At 41.7% G+C, this 17,747-nt stretch overlaps 2 protein-coding genes across 6 annotated transcripts in view; one reads left to right on the top strand and one right to left on the bottom strand.

Annotated features, from left to right (window-relative positions):
* Positions 1-8,625, top strand: part of prrc2c (proline-rich coiled-coil 2C) — a 30,752-nt gene extending 22,127 nt beyond the window's left edge. For 4 of the 5 annotated variants that reach the window (XM_017455833.3, XM_017455835.3, XM_017455831.3 and 1 more), the window contains 11 exons: positions 50-236; positions 363-560; positions 739-860; positions 1,589-1,731; positions 2,904-3,138; positions 3,280-3,387; positions 3,503-3,709; positions 3,900-4,003; positions 6,195-6,321; positions 6,411-6,635; positions 6,741-8,625. In XM_017455833.3, coding sequence (XP_017311322.1) covers positions 50-236; positions 363-560; positions 739-860; positions 1,589-1,731; positions 2,904-3,138; positions 3,280-3,387; positions 3,503-3,709; positions 3,900-4,003; positions 6,195-6,321; positions 6,411-6,635; positions 6,741-6,995 — 1,911 coding nt within the window. In that variant the 3' untranslated portion in view covers positions 6,996-8,625. Of the gene's footprint in view, positions 1-49; positions 237-362; positions 561-738; positions 861-1,588; positions 1,732-2,903; positions 3,139-3,279; positions 3,388-3,502; positions 3,710-3,899; positions 4,004-6,194; positions 6,322-6,410; positions 6,636-6,722 lie in introns of all 5 variants that reach the window. The other variant, XM_017455836.3, reaches the window with a different exon arrangement.
* A 336-nt stretch (positions 8,626-8,961) lies between these two features.
* Positions 8,962-16,045, bottom strand: myoc (myocilin). Its single transcript, XM_017455837.3, has 4 exons — positions 15,215-16,045; positions 11,872-11,937; positions 11,071-11,169; positions 8,962-10,611 (listed from the first exon to the last, which is right to left on the bottom strand). The coding sequence occupies exons 1-4, from the start codon at positions 15,675-15,677 to the stop codon at positions 9,824-9,826; spliced, it is 1,416 nt and encodes a 471-aa protein (XP_017311326.1). The 5' UTR covers positions 15,678-16,045; the 3' UTR covers positions 8,962-9,823.
* Between the last annotated feature and the right edge of the window lie 1,702 nt (positions 16,046-17,747).

Genomic DNA, 17,747 nt, shown 5'->3' with positions numbered 1-17,747 from the left:
ACATCCAGAGTCGACTCTTAAGCCTTTACTTGTTTCTGACCCCCAACAGATGGAGTCAGCTCGTAAGGCATGGGAGAATTCCCCAAGTCTGGTAGAGAAGAGCTCTCCTGTCACCTCCTCTGCTTCCCCAATTACCAGCGGAGGAGGTGCGGGCAATGCCTCTTTCAGCTCCTTCTCCAGTGCCTCCATGCCTCAGATACCTGTTGCTTCAGTGACACCTAGCACCTCGTTGTCAGGTATGCTCTGAGACTGCTCCTTGGTCCCAGAAACCCAATAATTCAAATCTATATTCTTGTTAAGTCATGACCCACTGCTTATCGTTCATGTAGATACGTATGATATTAATGATAAGTCTTCTACAGGTTCATCCACTTACACCACATCATCGTTGAGCACCAAGACCACATCTGCTTCAGACCCTCCCAACATCTGTAAGGTGAAACCACAGCAGCTGCAGAGTTCAGGAATGTCCACCAGCAACTTCTCCCAGCTTGGTTGTGTACCTCCTATGTTACCACAGCAGCAGACCCCACAGGTCTTCGTCTCCCAGTCTGCAGCAGGTAAACTGTTCGTTTGGTTTTAAGGCAAAACTTCACTTTTCTTAATGATTGTTCTCTTATTTGTTTACAGTGGCACAGTGCTGGTGTCATTGTGACATTGATTTCTTTATTCGATCATTTTCTCAGACGTTGCTGTACTGTATTTGCTGTGTGTGTGTCTGTGTGTGTGTACGTGCAGGTTCTGCTGCACAAATCCCAGCCTTCTATATGGACACCAGTCATCTGTTTAGCACACCCCATCCTCGCCTGCCTCCTCCCTCCATGGCCCAGCAACAAGGCTTTCAGCCTGGCCTCTCACAGGTACATCTTGCATACTTTTTTACTATTTGTACACCTGGGTCCATCTTATAACTGTGTGTGTGAGATAAATGTAAAAAACTAAAAAGTGGAATCGCTTTCAATTTTTCCAAAGCCTTCTAGGTTGTCGTCTTGTTCATGACAATCTACACACACCTTTACATTCCTAGTTGTCACTTTTTAGTGTACTGTCCTTGTGGTTTTGTATTCTATTAAGTACGTACTCCACCTGTCAAAAGTTTGTGGACACTTGACTGGATTGTTTCTCATGATCTTAAAAACTTTTTGATCTGAAGGTGTATGATTTAAATGTTTGAAATCGGTGTTGTAGACGAAAATATAATTGTGCCGACATATTCATTTCTTTCATTAGAAAACTAACATTTTATTTAGTTGTTTTTTTGTTTTTTTTAAATCTGATGAATCTGGTGAAATATTCAGAAAAAGCAGCTAATAAGTGTCCAGCGTAGGCGGGAGCTCCTTCAATACTATTTAAAAAGTTTCCTAGGGGGATTCCTCAAGAAATCGGTTGAGAAAAAGCCAAGAATACATTTCTGGAAATTCTAAACCAAAAAAAAATTCTAAGCACTTTTGACTGTGCTAAAATATTAAATTATATATCAAAGTGTAAATATTCCTTTTCATATCCACTGTTGCATATCAGCATTTACAGTATATTGTGTTCTGATGGGTGATTTAATTTTTTTTTGTATGTTTTTGTGTTCTTGCAGCCTACAGCAGTGCAGCAGATTCCTATCCCAATATACGCCCCTCTCCAGGGTCAGCCACAGCACCAGGCTCAGCTCGGCCTCAGCACCGGCCCTCCTGTCTCTCAGCCACAAGATCTCTTCAGCTCCTCCATACAACCCTATAGGTAACCCAAATGTTTTTTCTGCTTTATTTGAACTGGCTTTTTTTTTTTATTTTTTATTTTTTATTTTTTTTTTTTTAAACCCTGTTTTGTATCTTGCACATGTTAAAGCATCATGAAACACTAAACTAAATTTTCTGAGATTAACAGAGGTGTTCTTATCGCACATCATAAAAGACAATCTTAGCATTCGTTAATTTTAATTGTAGGAGAAAACTGGTTAATTTTGAGGGTTGTGGGGGTTTTTTTTTTTGGTTTTTGTTTTTTTTTTGCTATTTTCATCTTCAGGGTTTAAAGTCTCATCCTCTCACACGTCACAGGCAGTGACTTGGCAGTGTACTATAAGACTTCGATGATGTGTCGGTGTCTCATAATTATTCATGAGACTGTGTTCTTATCATATGAGAAGATGCTGTCTCTTAATTGTTCATGACAGCACGTGGTGCTTTGATACAGGTGTAGTAGATGAGAGAGGCGTTCAAGTGGGTCACAAGAGTTTGTTTCAGTGGTGTAAGAGTTCAAGTATGTTTCTTCGGGAGAGCTATGAGAATTGGAGAAAGGTGGACTTTGGACTTGGTTATGAAAGCAGTTTGCGTCTACACAATGATGTGGTAACAAGTCCTGAGGACTTTTCCATCCCTTCAAATGAGGCATGTGTCTAATTTTAACCATGACCGTTTTACTTGTCGTGTGCAAACCTATACAACGAGAGTCCATGTTGAAGGGAAGAGCCTTCGTCTTTTATTCCTGAAAAGCTCGAGCCTATTAGCTAGCCATCATTCCGACACTTTGCCTGTGGACACCTCTGCCTCCGGTGTTATTTTATGTTTTCCCCCGTAGTCACTCCAGGGGCTAATGGTTCAAATACATAGGTCAGAGGACCTGCACTGCTATTTATTGTCTTTCCATTTAGCCCTGGAGATTCAGGAGGAGAGAAGTCCTCTGTCTCATCTGAAAACTTTATCACTATCCATCTTTATTGTGAGTGTTCTGAAGGCTCATCCCCCTCTTCCTCCCCTGCCTTTCCCGGTCATGCCCACTCCCCCTCCCTTCGTCACACTGTCATCCATGCCCATTTAAGCTGCATTTTTTTAAAACATTGAGAGGTAGACTTGAGCTGAAAGAGGGAGGTTTCATGGCCCTTTAAAAAATGTTTGCTCTTTCCCCTTCTCCAGGTCTCAACAGGCGTTCATGCAGAACAGCTTGTCCCAGCCATCTCCCATGATGTTATCAGGGACAACGCTGCACAGCTACCCTGGAGTGCAGCCCCCTGATCTGGGTAAGCCCCAGTCCAGCCTGGCCTTCCAGCAAACCTCCAACACGCAGCACATCCCCATCCTGTTTGAACCACAGCTCAACCAGCCCTCTGGAATCGGTGGCTCCCAGCTTATAGATACACACATCCTGCAGGTGAAGATCAGTTCACACACTTAAGATGTTAAATAATATTCCCAGCTCAGGATTTTTCAGAAATTCAGGCATTTTAGTGTGTAAAGCTGCTTTTTTATGTTATAGCTTGTTGCTATAACTTGCACTATGATTATATTGCAGCGCCAGGGCATGAGTCAGCATTCAAATTTGTACTCTGGACAAGTGCAGCAGCATACACAGAACAGTTACTACAGCTCGACACAGAGCCCCAGCTCTGCACTACAACAGGTATCCACATAGCACATTATATACTTATGTGCATGTAGCAGATACAAACTTTTCTTTAGGGTGCAATTTAATATATTCATAAGTCATACCATTTATCGTCACCTCCTCTCACTAGGTGACTGTCCCCATGCCTGGCTCTCAGCTGTCATTGCCTAGCTATGGCTCTGGTGGGGGTCAGCCTCTGCTGGCCCTGCCCCAGTCTCTGCCCCCTACCCCACCTCAGGCTCAGCCACCCAACATGAACCGCCAGCCCCCAAGCAGCCAGCCATACCGTGGCCTCATTGGCCAGAACACACACAACATGATGCAGCCTTCCAACAAGGTGTGTGCTCTTCTTTTTAGTCTCATTCTGGGCTATGTTTAAAATAAAATAAAAAATACAAGTGATCTTTGAAGTAGACCACTGCAAATGCTTTTAAAGAAAATCCCTGTCTACACGAAGATGAATCACATGTTTATTAGCTAGGCAGCGTTTTGTGTGATCAGGCATGCTAATACTCTGTTTGTGACAGATGTGTGATATGGACATAAAGCTCTTTGGCACTGGGATGGATGTGAAACCTGGAACTCCCCCAGTCAGTGCAAGAAGCACGACCCCTACCTCAAGTCCTTACAGGTATGTATGCTCTTGGATACCAGGGATATCAGAACAAATGTAGCTGTTTTAAAGGTAAATGTTCATGATATCCATGTAGTTGAAGGCAAAATTTTAGTCATTTGAGTATATTGACTGATACTGGATAAATGACCTATGCTGTTTAATATAAGAAAATGGCTTTAAATAAATATACGTGTTTTTCTAATAATTTTATGATGAATGTTCTATGTACATGGTTTATTATTCAGTTATTGGACTCATTTGACACATGGTGTCTTATGTACTGTAGGTTCTACAACATAACACCATGCCATTATCTGTATTAGGGCTCAAAATATTTGTTTGTATTCAAATCTGAAGTGTCTGTACTGGTTTTTAAAATTCAGTACTTATTTTTAAAAGAATGTTATCCCTGATACTATGCCCTAGAAACACTAAAAATCTATAATTTAAAAAAAAAAAAAAAAAAAAAAAACCTGGGCTGCTGGGAAAAGTAATTTTTCATTCGCACATTAATCGTAAAGTACCTTTATTGAACTCTTGACCCGGACACACTGTGGAACTGTAGCTTTCTAATTTCTGGCTAATGTGACTGACTGATGTATAAGCAGGCTCACTGTGTTTCAAAACGGCGCGTCTCCCAAATCAAGAAACACTTTAGACCAGTGTTTCCCAACCATGGTGCCGTGACCCCTGGGGTGCTGTCTGATGAGAGCAGGGGTGCCATGTAAAAAAATCCTTCAAAGATTTCTAAAATGTGTATAAAACATTTAGTATATATGATAAATATCTGATGTCTGAAACACTAACCGACAGAAATAATGACACGCATAACAATAATGAAAAATTATATATATAAAATACTAATAATTCCCTCCTCCTCGACCCCCTCGCTGACCTGTCAGCAACACATCAACATTAGTATGCGTAATGAATGCGTGTGTTTTTTTTTTTTTATCCTAATAATTGGCACGTGACTGTGTGTGTATTGCAAAAGAATATGGACAGATTTCTTAAAAGAAAAGCTTCAGATGCTTCTGGACCATCAACTTCATGTAGTTACAGCCTTGTTTATACTTTCGCCTGGCTCTGCACCACGAGCCTCCATTTACTACAAAATATAGCTATAAAAACAACGTGTAAAACTAAATTGAACAACCTTGATTAAAAAAAATATTTTTATTAATTTTATTAAGATTTTTATTAAACATGGACCTTTACTTTCATTAAATATACTTATTTATTGTGGGTTCATTTTGGAAATGTTAGCAATTACTGTAGACATGAGCAAAAAGTTGGCGCTTCCTGCAAATGTCATCTCACATTTACAAAATCAGGTGATTGTTTGCCCATCAGTGTAAATAAAGAAAGATATTACAGAATGATCATTCTGTATGTTCAACCATCCATGTAAACGTCTCTACATATAAAGACAGCAGAATGAGGTTTAATCACTGTATGACGGTGTAATGTAGTGACAGTGTTTATTTGTGAACATACTGATGAATGAAAACATGGTGCACCACAAAAAACTTTCAGCTTTGGCTTTATTCTTTCAGCAGTATGTACAAAGCACATTGAAATCACAATTTTAAAATATTTCCATGAATTTTGTGCCATCTGGCTATCTCTATGGCATGGATGGATCCTCGAGATACCTGTACAATCATACCTGTCTGCAAGAGTCACCTCAAAGTCATTCGGATGCACCGCCGTGTGGCAAGTTACAAAAAAATGCAGTGCAAACCGCCACGTAGAATGAGGCCTTGCCCACTCAACGCTCAATTGCATACTCCGTGATGACATTTTTGCTGTACGCTCCCTCGTGCTAACGTGGACGCATGGAGTATAAACCAGGCTTAACTCTGTCTAGCATTAGTGTTTGTGTAGGGCGGCACAATTTTAAAAAAAAAATAAAAAATTTTAACATTGTTAAAGGTTGTTGAGACTGAAAAAAGGGTTGCTGCTTTACACTTCAGTTGAAAATCTAATAATGTTTGATCAGATTGACTAGTTTTGGGGTTTGTTACATTCCAGAAAGGTCAGAAACTTTGCTGAAACCTGGCAACCTTCTCCACAGGCTTTTCTTTAAAGTCCAAGACTTGTTTGTTTCATTAGAACTAAATATCAATTTATAGAATATCAATTTCATCATGTGAAGGGTTTCTCTAGGTACATGCATTAACATCGCAAATTCTCTGTTCCTCAGGGCGAGCTCCACAAGCCCAAGCAGTCAGTCTAGTAAGATGAACAGCATGTTGTATCCCAAACAGTTTCAGTCTGCATCACAAGGCATGCGAATCCCACAGCACTTCCCTGGACAGTTCAACCCGCAGGTAGGTCACAGAGAGAATTAATTTCAGGGAATTTCATGAAATTCGACACTAACAATGTCTAAATATAGCTAAATTTTTATCCCAAATAGATGTTGTCTCAGCCCAACATGGTGTCTCCCCTGGTTCGTCCCCCACATGCTAACTCTTTTCCTGGGGGGGTGCAACGAACCCCCATGGGTCCGCCCATGTCCCCCAACCTTAGTGGGGGGCTGATGCCACACCCCAGACCCCAGCACCCTCCCAGAGGCCCCTCTATGCCACCTCTAGCACCCCGTGGCACACATGCAGCTCTTAAGGCTGAGCAGGACCTTAAGGTAATGCTAACATTTTATTATACTTATTAGATAGGTTATATAATAAGAATGAATGTTTGATTAGAATGATTGTTTATGAATGTACAGTGCTTTCCATCCTCCTAGGCAAAACAGAGAGCAGAGGTACTACAGTCGACTCATAAGTTCTTCTCTGAGCAGCAGCAGCAGATGAAGACTTCAGCTGCTAAGTCTGCTCGTATGGATGGAGCAGGCAAGTCCATTGACAGTGTCGCTCCAAACCACCAGGGGGCTCCACAAGACCGTACCGAGCCTGACAAACCCGCACCCCTTGCTGCGACCAAGCCTATCCGCACAGGTCCCATCAAGCCCCAGGCCATCAAACCGGAGGAGAGCAAGTAAACCAGCGTCACCTCCAACAGGACTGACGCATGGATTGATTCAGTGATTTGACAGGGGATAATTGTTAGAGGGGAAGAGGTAGTTTGAGTTGTGGAGAGGAGATTGGGATTGCTGGGTGAACTGTAGCGTGTAATTTAAGCTATAATGTGTGTGGATCACTCACCTTTGCCCTGCCTCTCTTCTGCTCCACCACCCACTGATCTCCTGTTCTCTCCATAGTGGAGAGATGTCTCCTTTTTTTTTTTTTTTTTTTTTTTTTTTTTTTCTCTCCTTTTTTTTTTTCCAACGGACGTAAAAAAAAAGTAGAACATAAATGACTGTACATCTCTAATGTACAATGAAGGTATAAAGCGAAATGAGAATTTAATTTGCTGCTGGGTGCACCATTTTTTTTAATTGACCCCCCCTTTACTCGAGTAGAATCACATGATAGAAGGGCAGTTATTTCCTTTTTGTTTTTTGAAAAGTTTTGTCTGTCCCCTTTTTTTTATTGTAGGTAAAGAGAAATCTTTGTTTAAAATGTTTGATTTTCTATTTGTTATCTTTTTTCTTTCTTTCAAGCTTTGCGGTTTAAGCAATTGAGAGACCTAAATGTGCACACCTCCATCTTTACCTGTGTATGGCCACTGCTCATCTTCTCTCTCTTCTTCTCCTTCTCACTATAGTGAAGCAATTTCTCTTGACCAAGATGTGCGTCAAAAACAAGACAGTGCAGCTTATATAAAAATGCTGAAGTGTCTTTATGCTTTTAATTCCCTTGAGAGAATTGCATGGTTAGAGTAACTGATTGGATATTTTTGCTGATGAATTCAATCGATTCATTGATGGCTGTCCCTATTGAGAGCCTTCCTTCGTACCTTCTTCCCTGAATTTTTATTATGATTATTTTTCCCCCTGGTGAGCTGTGTGTAAAACAAGCGTGTTTACAAGTCTGGAATCTTTAGTCAAAGGTTAGGCATTATAAGACAGCCCCTTTATCATACAAAATAACTTTTTTTTTTTTTTTTTTCTCTCTCTCTCTTTTTAAATAAACAGTTACTAGTTTACTTCAGAATTGGTCTCGTATGCTTCAGCGCTTCACTGTTTGCTGAATATGAGTGGAGGAGTTTCAAATGTTCACACTCTTTGGCACAGTTCACAGCCATGCTGCTGACAATACTAGAGGATGGAACCCCGTTCTTTCAGTCATGGTAGAAAGGCATCACGGAAAACTGAGCTTGGGTTTCTATACATATATGCGCAAAATAAAGAGAACATTTCAAAATGTGAGGCAGCCTTTAGAAGAGTGTAAAAGGGCAGATGGATGGGAAAAAAAATGATTGAACTGTAGTTCAGATGCAAAAAGGACTCCTTTTCTGTTGTAATGTCCACAGGCCTCAATCTCCTGGGCCTTTACTCTCTCCAGTCCATTTCTTTCAGGTTGCTAATGCAAACGGGAGGCTGCAGATATACAGGGGTTTAAGTGTGGCTCCCAAATGACAAACGGGAGAGGAAGGAGTGGAGAGGGGAATAATTTTGTTTTTGTTTTACTTGTACAGGGGTTAAATCGCTGTATTAAAATATGTACGGTCTTATTTACATTGGTTTGGTTACAGAAACTAATAAAATAATATGCTGTCAAAAATGAAAAGTCTGAACTGATGTCTGTTTCCATCTTCCTCTCCTTTTTTATTTAAACCAGTGGTCACCAACCTTGGAGATGTATCTTCCTAAAGACTTTAGCTCCCATCATCATGCCCTAATCATTGCCTCGAGAAGCTCTTGATCAACTAGAACGGGTGTGTATTTTGGGAGATTTTGGTTGGAGATGAAACCTGTATGAAGGTTTCTCTCCAGAAACAGGGTTGGTGACCACTGCTTTTAAATCTATTAAGAGAACAATTTGGTGATGTGGGAGTTACCATGCATACCTCTTTGGTGTAGTTGATTGTTCAATAAAGACTTCAAATTAATAAGGCCAGCCATGTTCATTATACAATAATCTTTATTCAGACTTTGAGTTTGTACATGGTTAGTTTCATGAATAACCGTAAAATCAGTAGCGTATGCTGTATTGAGTGATTAAAAAATTACTGACTCTGACAAGCTAAAGCAAGGTGAGAATATTTTTTTTTTTTTTTTTTTTTTTTTTTTTTTTTTTTTAAATGTTTATATACTACTATTAATTTTGGCATATGTTGGATGTGCTTTCCTCTCCCTCAGACTTCTTTACAGTGCTGTATAGAAACAAACAAAAATGTCCCTGACAAAATGTAGAAAAATAATTTCTCTATTGACGCAGCAAGTGGGCCGTGCACCTGCACTGGAGAACACAAAATGATCTGATTTAAAATAAAAAGCTTTGGTGGTTGGTTAGTTTTTTGGTTTTTAAAAGATGAACAAAAGGTAAATCCTTTCTTACTCCATAGAATGTTATTCTCAAAGGCATGTACGTTTAAATGACGAGTTACAAGCAGAAATTATATTAATAAGCCACATCTAGAGCCGTTTCAAATGACTGGCTGCCGGTATTTCTGCTGGTAAGTTTTAGCATTAGGCTCAATCACCAGATCACTAATGTATCTGATTTTTGGAGCCTGATTGCATTGGTTAAAGGCTGATATGTGCCTGTGATTTTTCTGCAATATATATAGTATTCCTAAACCAATCAGACTCCTTTACAGTATCAGCTTGCGTACAGATTTATGAAATATTTGATGACTGCTTTTGCTTACATCTGTGATCATTTCAAATTGTAAGTATATGAATAATCGCAAAGCCAGCATAACCATATTTTTTGCAGTCTACAATCTGCTACCCTCTCTAGCTAATCTCCCAGCATGACCCCTTCACTGTTGCTTCCCCAGCCGGATGTCATAAGACACCATGTAGTAGTTGTCCCAGGCAAAAAGCTTCCTCTGAGCTGGGTTGTAGTCGATCATGCTGTTGTAACGGTACCGATTTTGGAACGGGACTGCAATGGCCTTACTTTGGCTGGTGATTGTGTCAAAGCTGTAGTTGACTGTGGTGTTGGGTGAGGCATAGCTTGCCACTGTGTACAGCCTGCCACAGATCATGAAGGCATTGGCCACTGTTGTTTTGCGAATGTTGGTCTCCCAGCTCTTCTTCACCTCCAGGGTGTGAGGATCGAGCTGGGAAACCACAATGGCGCCTTTAGCCTTGTTCGTGCTGTAGATGACCCAGAGGCCATTCTCATCCACAGCAAAGTCAATGTCTGTGTAGCCACCCCATGAGTAGGGGAACTGGCCATGGAAGCCGGCATGCGGGAGTTCTCGGCGGGCAGCGACACTCTCTGACCCTAACTCGTAGCGTATGAGCGTACGGCTACGGCGCCGCTGGAAGTAGAACGAGCCCCGGTACATAGTGGCACCCGTGCTCTCCACTGCCTCAGGTAAGAGCAGCACTTTGGCCGGAAAGCCACGGGTGAACTGGTCCATGTCCTCATAGCCATAGAGTTGGCGCACCTCTGTGCCGACTGTGTCAATTCGCCACACCATGTTGGAGCCATAAGGACTCGCAGCTTCTGGGTCCTGCATCCACACGCCATACCTACCAGCAATGCTGTCTGCTTTACGGTGGGTCACTGGCTCTCCCACCCACAGCAGCTCACCACAGCCTGAAAAAGAACAGAGATACAATAAGGAGATTTAACTGGGGAATTCAGACAGTGTGCCTTCATGGAAGCGGACATAACTAGTCCTGTGACTGAAAAGTTGCACACACAAGGTGAAGGACATTATTTGGCAAATTGACACAAAATTGAAATTAGAATGTAGCTGTGAACGTGTGTTCAAAGACACAGTGTAAGTGATCAGGGGTATACTTACCCTTTCCTTTTTTAGGCCCTTGCTAAACATACAGCAAGCTCATTTGTAAGCTGGACAGTTTAGGCTCCAAGTACTGTGGTAAAAATAGCTGTATTTGTTCATGTCAGCAGAGCCACAAGACTAATGTGTCCTGTATTTGCAGCGTACGGGAAGTACTGGAACTTGGTTTCAGGCAACTGGATTGTGTCTTGGTGATGCTTGGATAGCATGGTGTGTGTGTAAATAAAGCCAAGAGTGACTTTCTGTACCTCTGTTATCTTCAGTGTCCTCTGGTCTTGGGGCAGGAAATTCAGCAACTTCAGCCTTCAACTCCAGGTATGCTGGACTACCATAGGACCAAGAGGAATCTGTGGGAGAACAAGTGGGGGGGGGGGGGGGGAATAGGCAAACAATTTCACACATCAAGCAGGTGTGAAACAGAACAGCATGTAAAACACTCAGGAGAGTGAAGGTAAAGCAGAGAGTGAACATAAGGCAAGAGGTGGGACAGCAACTGGAGACCACACACAGCTGCTTCATCTCTTATCAATCTGAGATGTGGTCCATGAGTTACACTCTGATTTACTTACTCTGTAAAGCAGTGGTTAATAACCCTGTTCCTGGATCTCTACCTTCCTGAAGACTTTAGCTCCAACCATAATCAGGCCGACCTGCCCATCTAATCATTAATCAGCTAAAACAAGTGTTCGATTTTGATTGGAGATGAAACCTGCAGGAAAGTCGATCTCAAGAAAGAGGGTTGGTGACCGCTGCTGTTGAAGGAACTCGTTGCACTATTTTGTCATTCTAAGCAAAGCGTTAAGATGTTCCCACCTTAAGTGACACTGACATCATAACAGGACTACAGTTTAGACTTCCGTGGCCCATTCCTCTCCCAAATTCATTTATGTTGGATGGAAGATCCTCAAAAGTACATCAAATCCCAACAATCTACGTAATTGCCAATCTTTAATCCCTTTCCAACTCATTATTAACACAATAGCATGCATTTGCTTTGGGGGAAAATGTTTGCTTGAATGTGTAGGTGTTTGTGAAGAGTTTGAGCTCACCTCTTAGACTGCTCGTGTCTCCTTGTGTCCTGCCTGGCCTGGAAACCAGATGAGAATTGGATGTGCCTACAAGACAGACAGCAAGTCACATTTCCAGATGCAAAAAAAAGTGTACTTTATACCAACTCATGTCTTCTTGGTATTTAAAACAAATAAGGCAATGGGAACACTGGAACATTCAGGAAAGCAAGGCTGCATTACGGAATACCAGACACAGAGGGGGGCTATCTCTGATCTCTGACGCACCTGATCCTCTGTTCACTTAGGAGTGTGTCCAAGAGAGCTGGGTGGAGTTCAGTGACAGACAGGAATCTTCGAGAGGGAAATAAACAGTGCTGAGCGGATTACCAGCTGGTGTGGATCCTACTTGCACTCACACACTTGTGTTTCAGATTGAGACTCGTACACATCTTTCTACATCCTCATTGGCTTTGTAAGTTTGAGGTTCTGCCATATTTACAACATGAAGCAACAACTGCTGTTTCACTTTACGAGCATTGTAAACAAAAGTGGCAAAGTGTTTACAAGACTTTCTAATGGACCTTAAATTACGGTCAGTTGTTAATGCCAGGAAGCTGGATTTGAGGATCAGAGGTGCTGCTGATTACTGGTTTAAAGGTGTTTTTTTTTTTTTTTACCCTAATGTAAAAAATAAATAAAATATCTGGATTCATATCTCAGCAAGCTAACTTTGGATTTAGTTTTAAGGAGTTGAGTCAAAGTTAAGCAGTGGTGAATTTAACAATGTTAACTTCAACTGAAAAATGAGTCGACACCTGTAGGTCTAAGCCCAAAGGTACATGGTGTTCATGAGGTCTGTTTGTCTGCCTGGGCCATGTGTTGCTTGATGGATATCAGAGTATTACAATGAGAAACCTTTCAAAGCAAGTGGAGTGCAGAGTGATTCTAACTAAACATAATTGCTTACTCCTGAACGTTTCTCTGCTTATGATTGCTGGCATGCTGAGCCTTTGCTGCTTAAATGATCCTACCTTTACTCCCCTCGATAGGATTAAATGTATAAAATTTCTTGCCTTTTTTATCTGGTGGATGTTATTTCACCACAGGCATACCAACATTAAACCTGCTCCTACCCTTGCAAGGATCTTCAATACAAGCTAACCAATGTGTGGCTAACATGTGACTAACATCTTTGGCATAGTTATGGCAACTATGTTTTTATCCAATAACCAATCAACTGCAGAATTATTGGTCCCTTTATATGAACTTATATGAAAAAAATAACGTAAGCTTAGACACGTAGCTCACTATGAAGCCACACGTTTACAGGAGGGTTCACCTCTGTAGACTGCGATGGTCACCATTTTTGTAATGATTTGGAAGTCTGTTTAGGGTCATCGTATTCTGTGGCCCGAGTTGTAACCTCCTGGCACAGATCATCAGGTTTAGTAGTAAAATATTCTAGTCCTTGGAGGAATTCATGATGACAACAATACTGACGAGAAGCCGTGGCCCACCAGCTACAAAACAGCCCCAGTGTCTGTAAGGTGAATATCCATCCATCCAGTTTTCATTCCCCTTTTTTCATGTTGTTGGTGTTCTTAGCCATAAAGTTCGATTTTGGTCTCATCTGACCACATGCTTCCAAAAATAATTTCTTCAGTTTTTTTAAATAATTGATTCCAATCTCCATTATTCAGCTAAACTGTCCAGTTTTGAAGCTGTTACCTTTGGGCTCTTTTTCGATTCTGGTTAATATACTGGTTTAGCCTCTATCTGGCATCCTCCAGGGTTAGGGTTTGCATGTTTTTGCCGCGCTTTGGGGATTCCTCCAGGTACACCAGTTTCCTCCCCCAGTCCAAAGACGTGTTTTGTAGGCTGATTGGCATTTCCAAATTGTCAGTAGTTTGAGTGTGCACGCAATTGTGCCCTGTGATGGGTTGGTACCCCGTCCTGGCTCCCCAGTGATCGTGTGTAGGATATGCGTTTTGGAAAAAGGTAGCCAAAAGAAATATTGCTGTAGCTGTTTAATTTTGTGAATTTTTGCTTTCTGATCAATCTAAATACTGTGTTCTGTTGGAAAACCCAAGACATAGAATAGGATAAGAGTGCTCTGAAGGAGTCCTTCAGCCTCTTACTAATGAGTGTCACCACAGTTCATTGCATCTCTTCTCCCTCTGTTTTAAGCATTTGCATTTTTTATCTTTTTGGCACTAGGCTCAGCAGGCTTCAGCAACATAGGTGTCAACATGAAGAGCAGAACAGATGTTGAAGATGAGCACCAAAAAAGAGAGAGCGGAACATCTGTACTTCCTTATGGGAACATGGGAGTACTTAGTCCAGAGGGTTGCTGGTTTAATATGTTTCAGCTTGATAACATACCAAGGCCAGATCAAGAAAAGCATTCAGTGTGGAAGTAGGATAAGGCCACAATCACACTCGTATTATAGAGTCCTTTGTGCCAAATTTGAGTTTTTCCTCTGCTCCCTAACCACTCGAATATGCCCTTTTTCAAGTCAGTGGTTGGTATAAAATAAATATGCATTGTTTCTTCTGTATAAACTATGACAGACTGTTATATAGTTAAAGAACAGAATTTCCTTTGAATGAAACTCCATTCTATTTATACTGCTCCCTACTGGTTTTAAGAGGGACACTTGCTGGCCATTGGACCCACCTCTGTGCGTGACTAATACTACCAGTCAGGTATGATGGAGAAAGCTTCAAGAATCTAAAGAGCATATGGCTCATTATTACCAGCACAGACTCGTAACTTGCATAAACTACCAGCTGCTTTGGCAGTCTCATTGCCAAGTCGCCCTTGCTTTCAGGCTTTTTTTCCATCAGCACAATTTTATATAAGCTGACCAAAAATTTAGTGTCATTACTGGTGCTAAAAGACACACCCAACTTCTGGATTTACAGCTGGCAACCCAGACATGGCACAGGGGTCTCAGTCTTATCCACGAAAAGGCCACTTGTTCCACTCGTTTAATCCCATCTTGGTCATCAACCAGCTATCAGTTGTGCTTCTAATGTGGCTGGAATGGAAGTCTGCAGTCACATCAGCCTTTTGCAGATAAGACTGAAGACCCCTCGTTTAGACATTAGTCTTCTTCACATTACAATCATAGAACAGAAAACAAAGCTCCTGCAAGCATACCTTTTTTGACCAACATCTCCAGATCACATCAAGGCAGATGAACTTGTAGCAGACTGTTTGAAGATGTATTGCCACTTATCCAAGGTGCTTCACTATGCCATGTTAGATATTACAAAATGACCAATAATCTTATTGAAATCTTCAGGTCAGGCAGCTGTACTAAATAAACATTTTAAAGGTGTAAATGCAAATAATCCGGAGTTGGAGAAGAATACGTACCTGTTACTGGTTGGCGATTGCTATCATAGAGTGACACACTTTGGGGAGGCTGCTGTGTACATGGTCTGCTTCTCAGCCTCTCCACTTCACGCTGGAGCCCCTCCACCGTCTGCTGGAGCTGTTCTACCTGCTGAGCCAGCCTGGCTTTCTCCTGCTGCAACCTGTCCCTCTCTTCAGTTACTTGGGTGTAGGCTGTCCGAAGTCCCATCTGAGCTTCAGTGCCTGATGCTTCACCACCAGACAGGCGGGCTACCAGTGCCTCTACCAGCCCTAGTCGAGATTTCAGGGCTTCCATCTCAGCACTGGATGCTGTCGAGGGGCAGCTAGCCTCTGTAGGGCTGTCCACCGTGAAGGTGTACTGACAGCGCCTGTTGCGGTCATTGCCTCTCGAGAAGCTGGCAGTGCTCTGAGCCTGAGTGCCTACAAGAAGGCTGGAGATCCACATTACAACGAGGAACCACATTGTGATGCAGACTGTGAATGGCTGGAATACACAACCCTTTGCCTCTTCTTTGCCTTGGTTATGCTTGGATGCTCAGCTAGTTTCTATTTCTGCAGCTCTTTTGTTCACTCTCGTGTTCGTTGATCTCCCTGATCCGCCGTTCTGCTTGTTCTCGTTCAAGGCAAAATAAGAAATGCAGAAGTGACTGACTTGTTGCCAGTGACTTTAAGCACAGCTCAGTCTTTAACTGTGTCTGGTTCTCTCCTGCTCCTGTTTCTGCAGTTTCCTAAAGCTGGTGTCAAAAGTTTATTGGTAATTGATGTTTGTGATCCTGGTTCAGTTTGTGTTCTGTGCGCAGGAGGCAATTTCTCTGAGCCTGGGGACCCCAGCAGGGGTTATTTATACAGTCTAAAAGGGAGAGAGAAGGTGGGGATGTGGGAGTGAACTGGTGAGGGAGGGATTTCCTCAAACAGCAAGAATTTATTACTTTTTTCCTTCTCTTCTCAGGGACTGTCTTGGATGCGTATGTGTTTATGTATTATGGTCTCTCTTTTTTCTTTTCTTTTTTTTCCCTCTCTGTGGGAATGGGTGAAAAATCTAAGGGAGGACAAAATGATTTGTCCATGCACAGGATATTTTGTCTCCATGTATGAATATGATTATGATGTCAGTTGCCCGGTTCTAGCTTGCTGTAGAGTTGAGATCCAACCTTAATCGAACATCTGTTACAAAGTTTAGGAGCACTTCAGTATTACAGCCAGGTAGGTGTTGTCATTGTCCTGGAACTACACACTTTAAGAGAAGGTAATAAATCGGAGAATATGAACTTCCTGCAAAACGTAATGGTTTCTAGTGTGGTAATGTTGGTTGATGTGTTAAGTATTATATAAAACATGTCCACAGTTTACAATGTCTGTGTGGAAGTGTTTCATTGCAAGTCAATTGAGGTGAGTGGGTATGTGCTGTTTTCTAATTCTGGTGCTGTGGTTTTTGTGGCCCTATCGGCTTGCTGCCGATGCTCCATCATGACGGGGAAGTCGCAGTAGGTCATTTTAGACGCCCTGTTATGAGAGGGGGGAAGATAGATAGGGTTACCCCTGTTCCCTTGACTGAAAATTGATGGGCAAAATGTGCTACAGGCAGAGAGTCTGGGCAAAGAATGTGTGCTCTCGTGATCATCCACTATTTAATGGTGATATTCTAATAATTAAACCTGCTAACTCTTTCTCTTCGACTGTTACCCACAGTGTGTACATATTTTCTATTAATTATGTATATATATGTGTGTGTGTGTGTGTGTGTGTGTGTGTAAATATATAAATACTTTCTTACAAATTGTAACTTTTCTTCTATTTAAAAACAACCTTCTTTTCTCTCCTCTGATTGAGTCCCTACTACACAAATCAAACATGTTTGCTTATGACCCCTGACCTCACCTCTGCTTACATTTTATTATTCCACTTAAATTTCTTAGATTCTACTACCACTCAAAATCAGACCTAAAGATACCCCTACAAAACAGGCTAGATTTCCCAAGGATTGGAGTTGGAAGATATGAGAGAAAGTGACACCCTTCTGGAGTTTCTGAAATGTGTCTTCCCTACTTGTGTTCATGCATGAGTGAGAGAAATGCACGATACAGCCAAAAGTTTGTGGACACCTGACCATCATACTCATTCTAGATTTAGTCCCCCTTTGCTCTTCTGAAAAGGCTTTCCACTCGATTTTGGAGCGTGGCTGTGGGGATTTGTGTTCCTTCATCCACAAGAGCATTAGTGAGGTCGTGGTGTTGGATGTGGTGGTATGGGGTGCAGTCGACATTCCAGTTCATCCCAAAGGTGTTCAGGTTGAGGTCCGAGCTCTGTGCAGGATACTCGAGTTCTTCCCAAGCAACCTTGACCAAATCATGTCTAAATGGTGACTATGTGGGCAAAAGTATGTGACCACCTGACCGAGTATAGTGAGAGAGAATTCGTTCACTCTAAGATCAACCATCTACTTTGGATGAACCATTTAAAAATCATTTCTCTTTCATTGGATCTTTAATGGTCTTAATTTAGGTAAAGGGGATCTAATTTCCTTATCTAATAG

This window comes from Ictalurus punctatus, chromosome 25 (assembly GCF_001660625.3).
Source record: "Ictalurus punctatus breed USDA103 chromosome 25, Coco_2.0, whole genome shotgun sequence".
NCBI lineage: Eukaryota > Metazoa > Chordata > Actinopteri > Siluriformes > Ictaluridae > Ictalurus > Ictalurus punctatus.
Note: the sequence above shows the minus strand (reverse complement) of the source record. Positions and strands in the feature narration are given on the sequence as shown.

Bases quoted from the DNA above. Each gene is read 5' to 3' on its own strand.
- myoc (XM_017455837.3), bottom strand. From the start codon at position 15,677: ATGTGGTTCCTCGTTGTAATGTGGATCTCCAGCCTTCTTGTAGGCACT. The intron at 11,938-15,214 runs GTACGTATTCTT...TCTGTCTTGTAG, and splicing joins CAATCGCCAACCAGTAACAG to GCACATCCAATTCTCATCTG. The intron at 10,612-11,070 runs GTACAGAAAGTC...GTTCTTTTTCAG, and splicing joins GGACACTGAAGATAACAGAG to GCTGTGGTGAGCTGCTGTGG.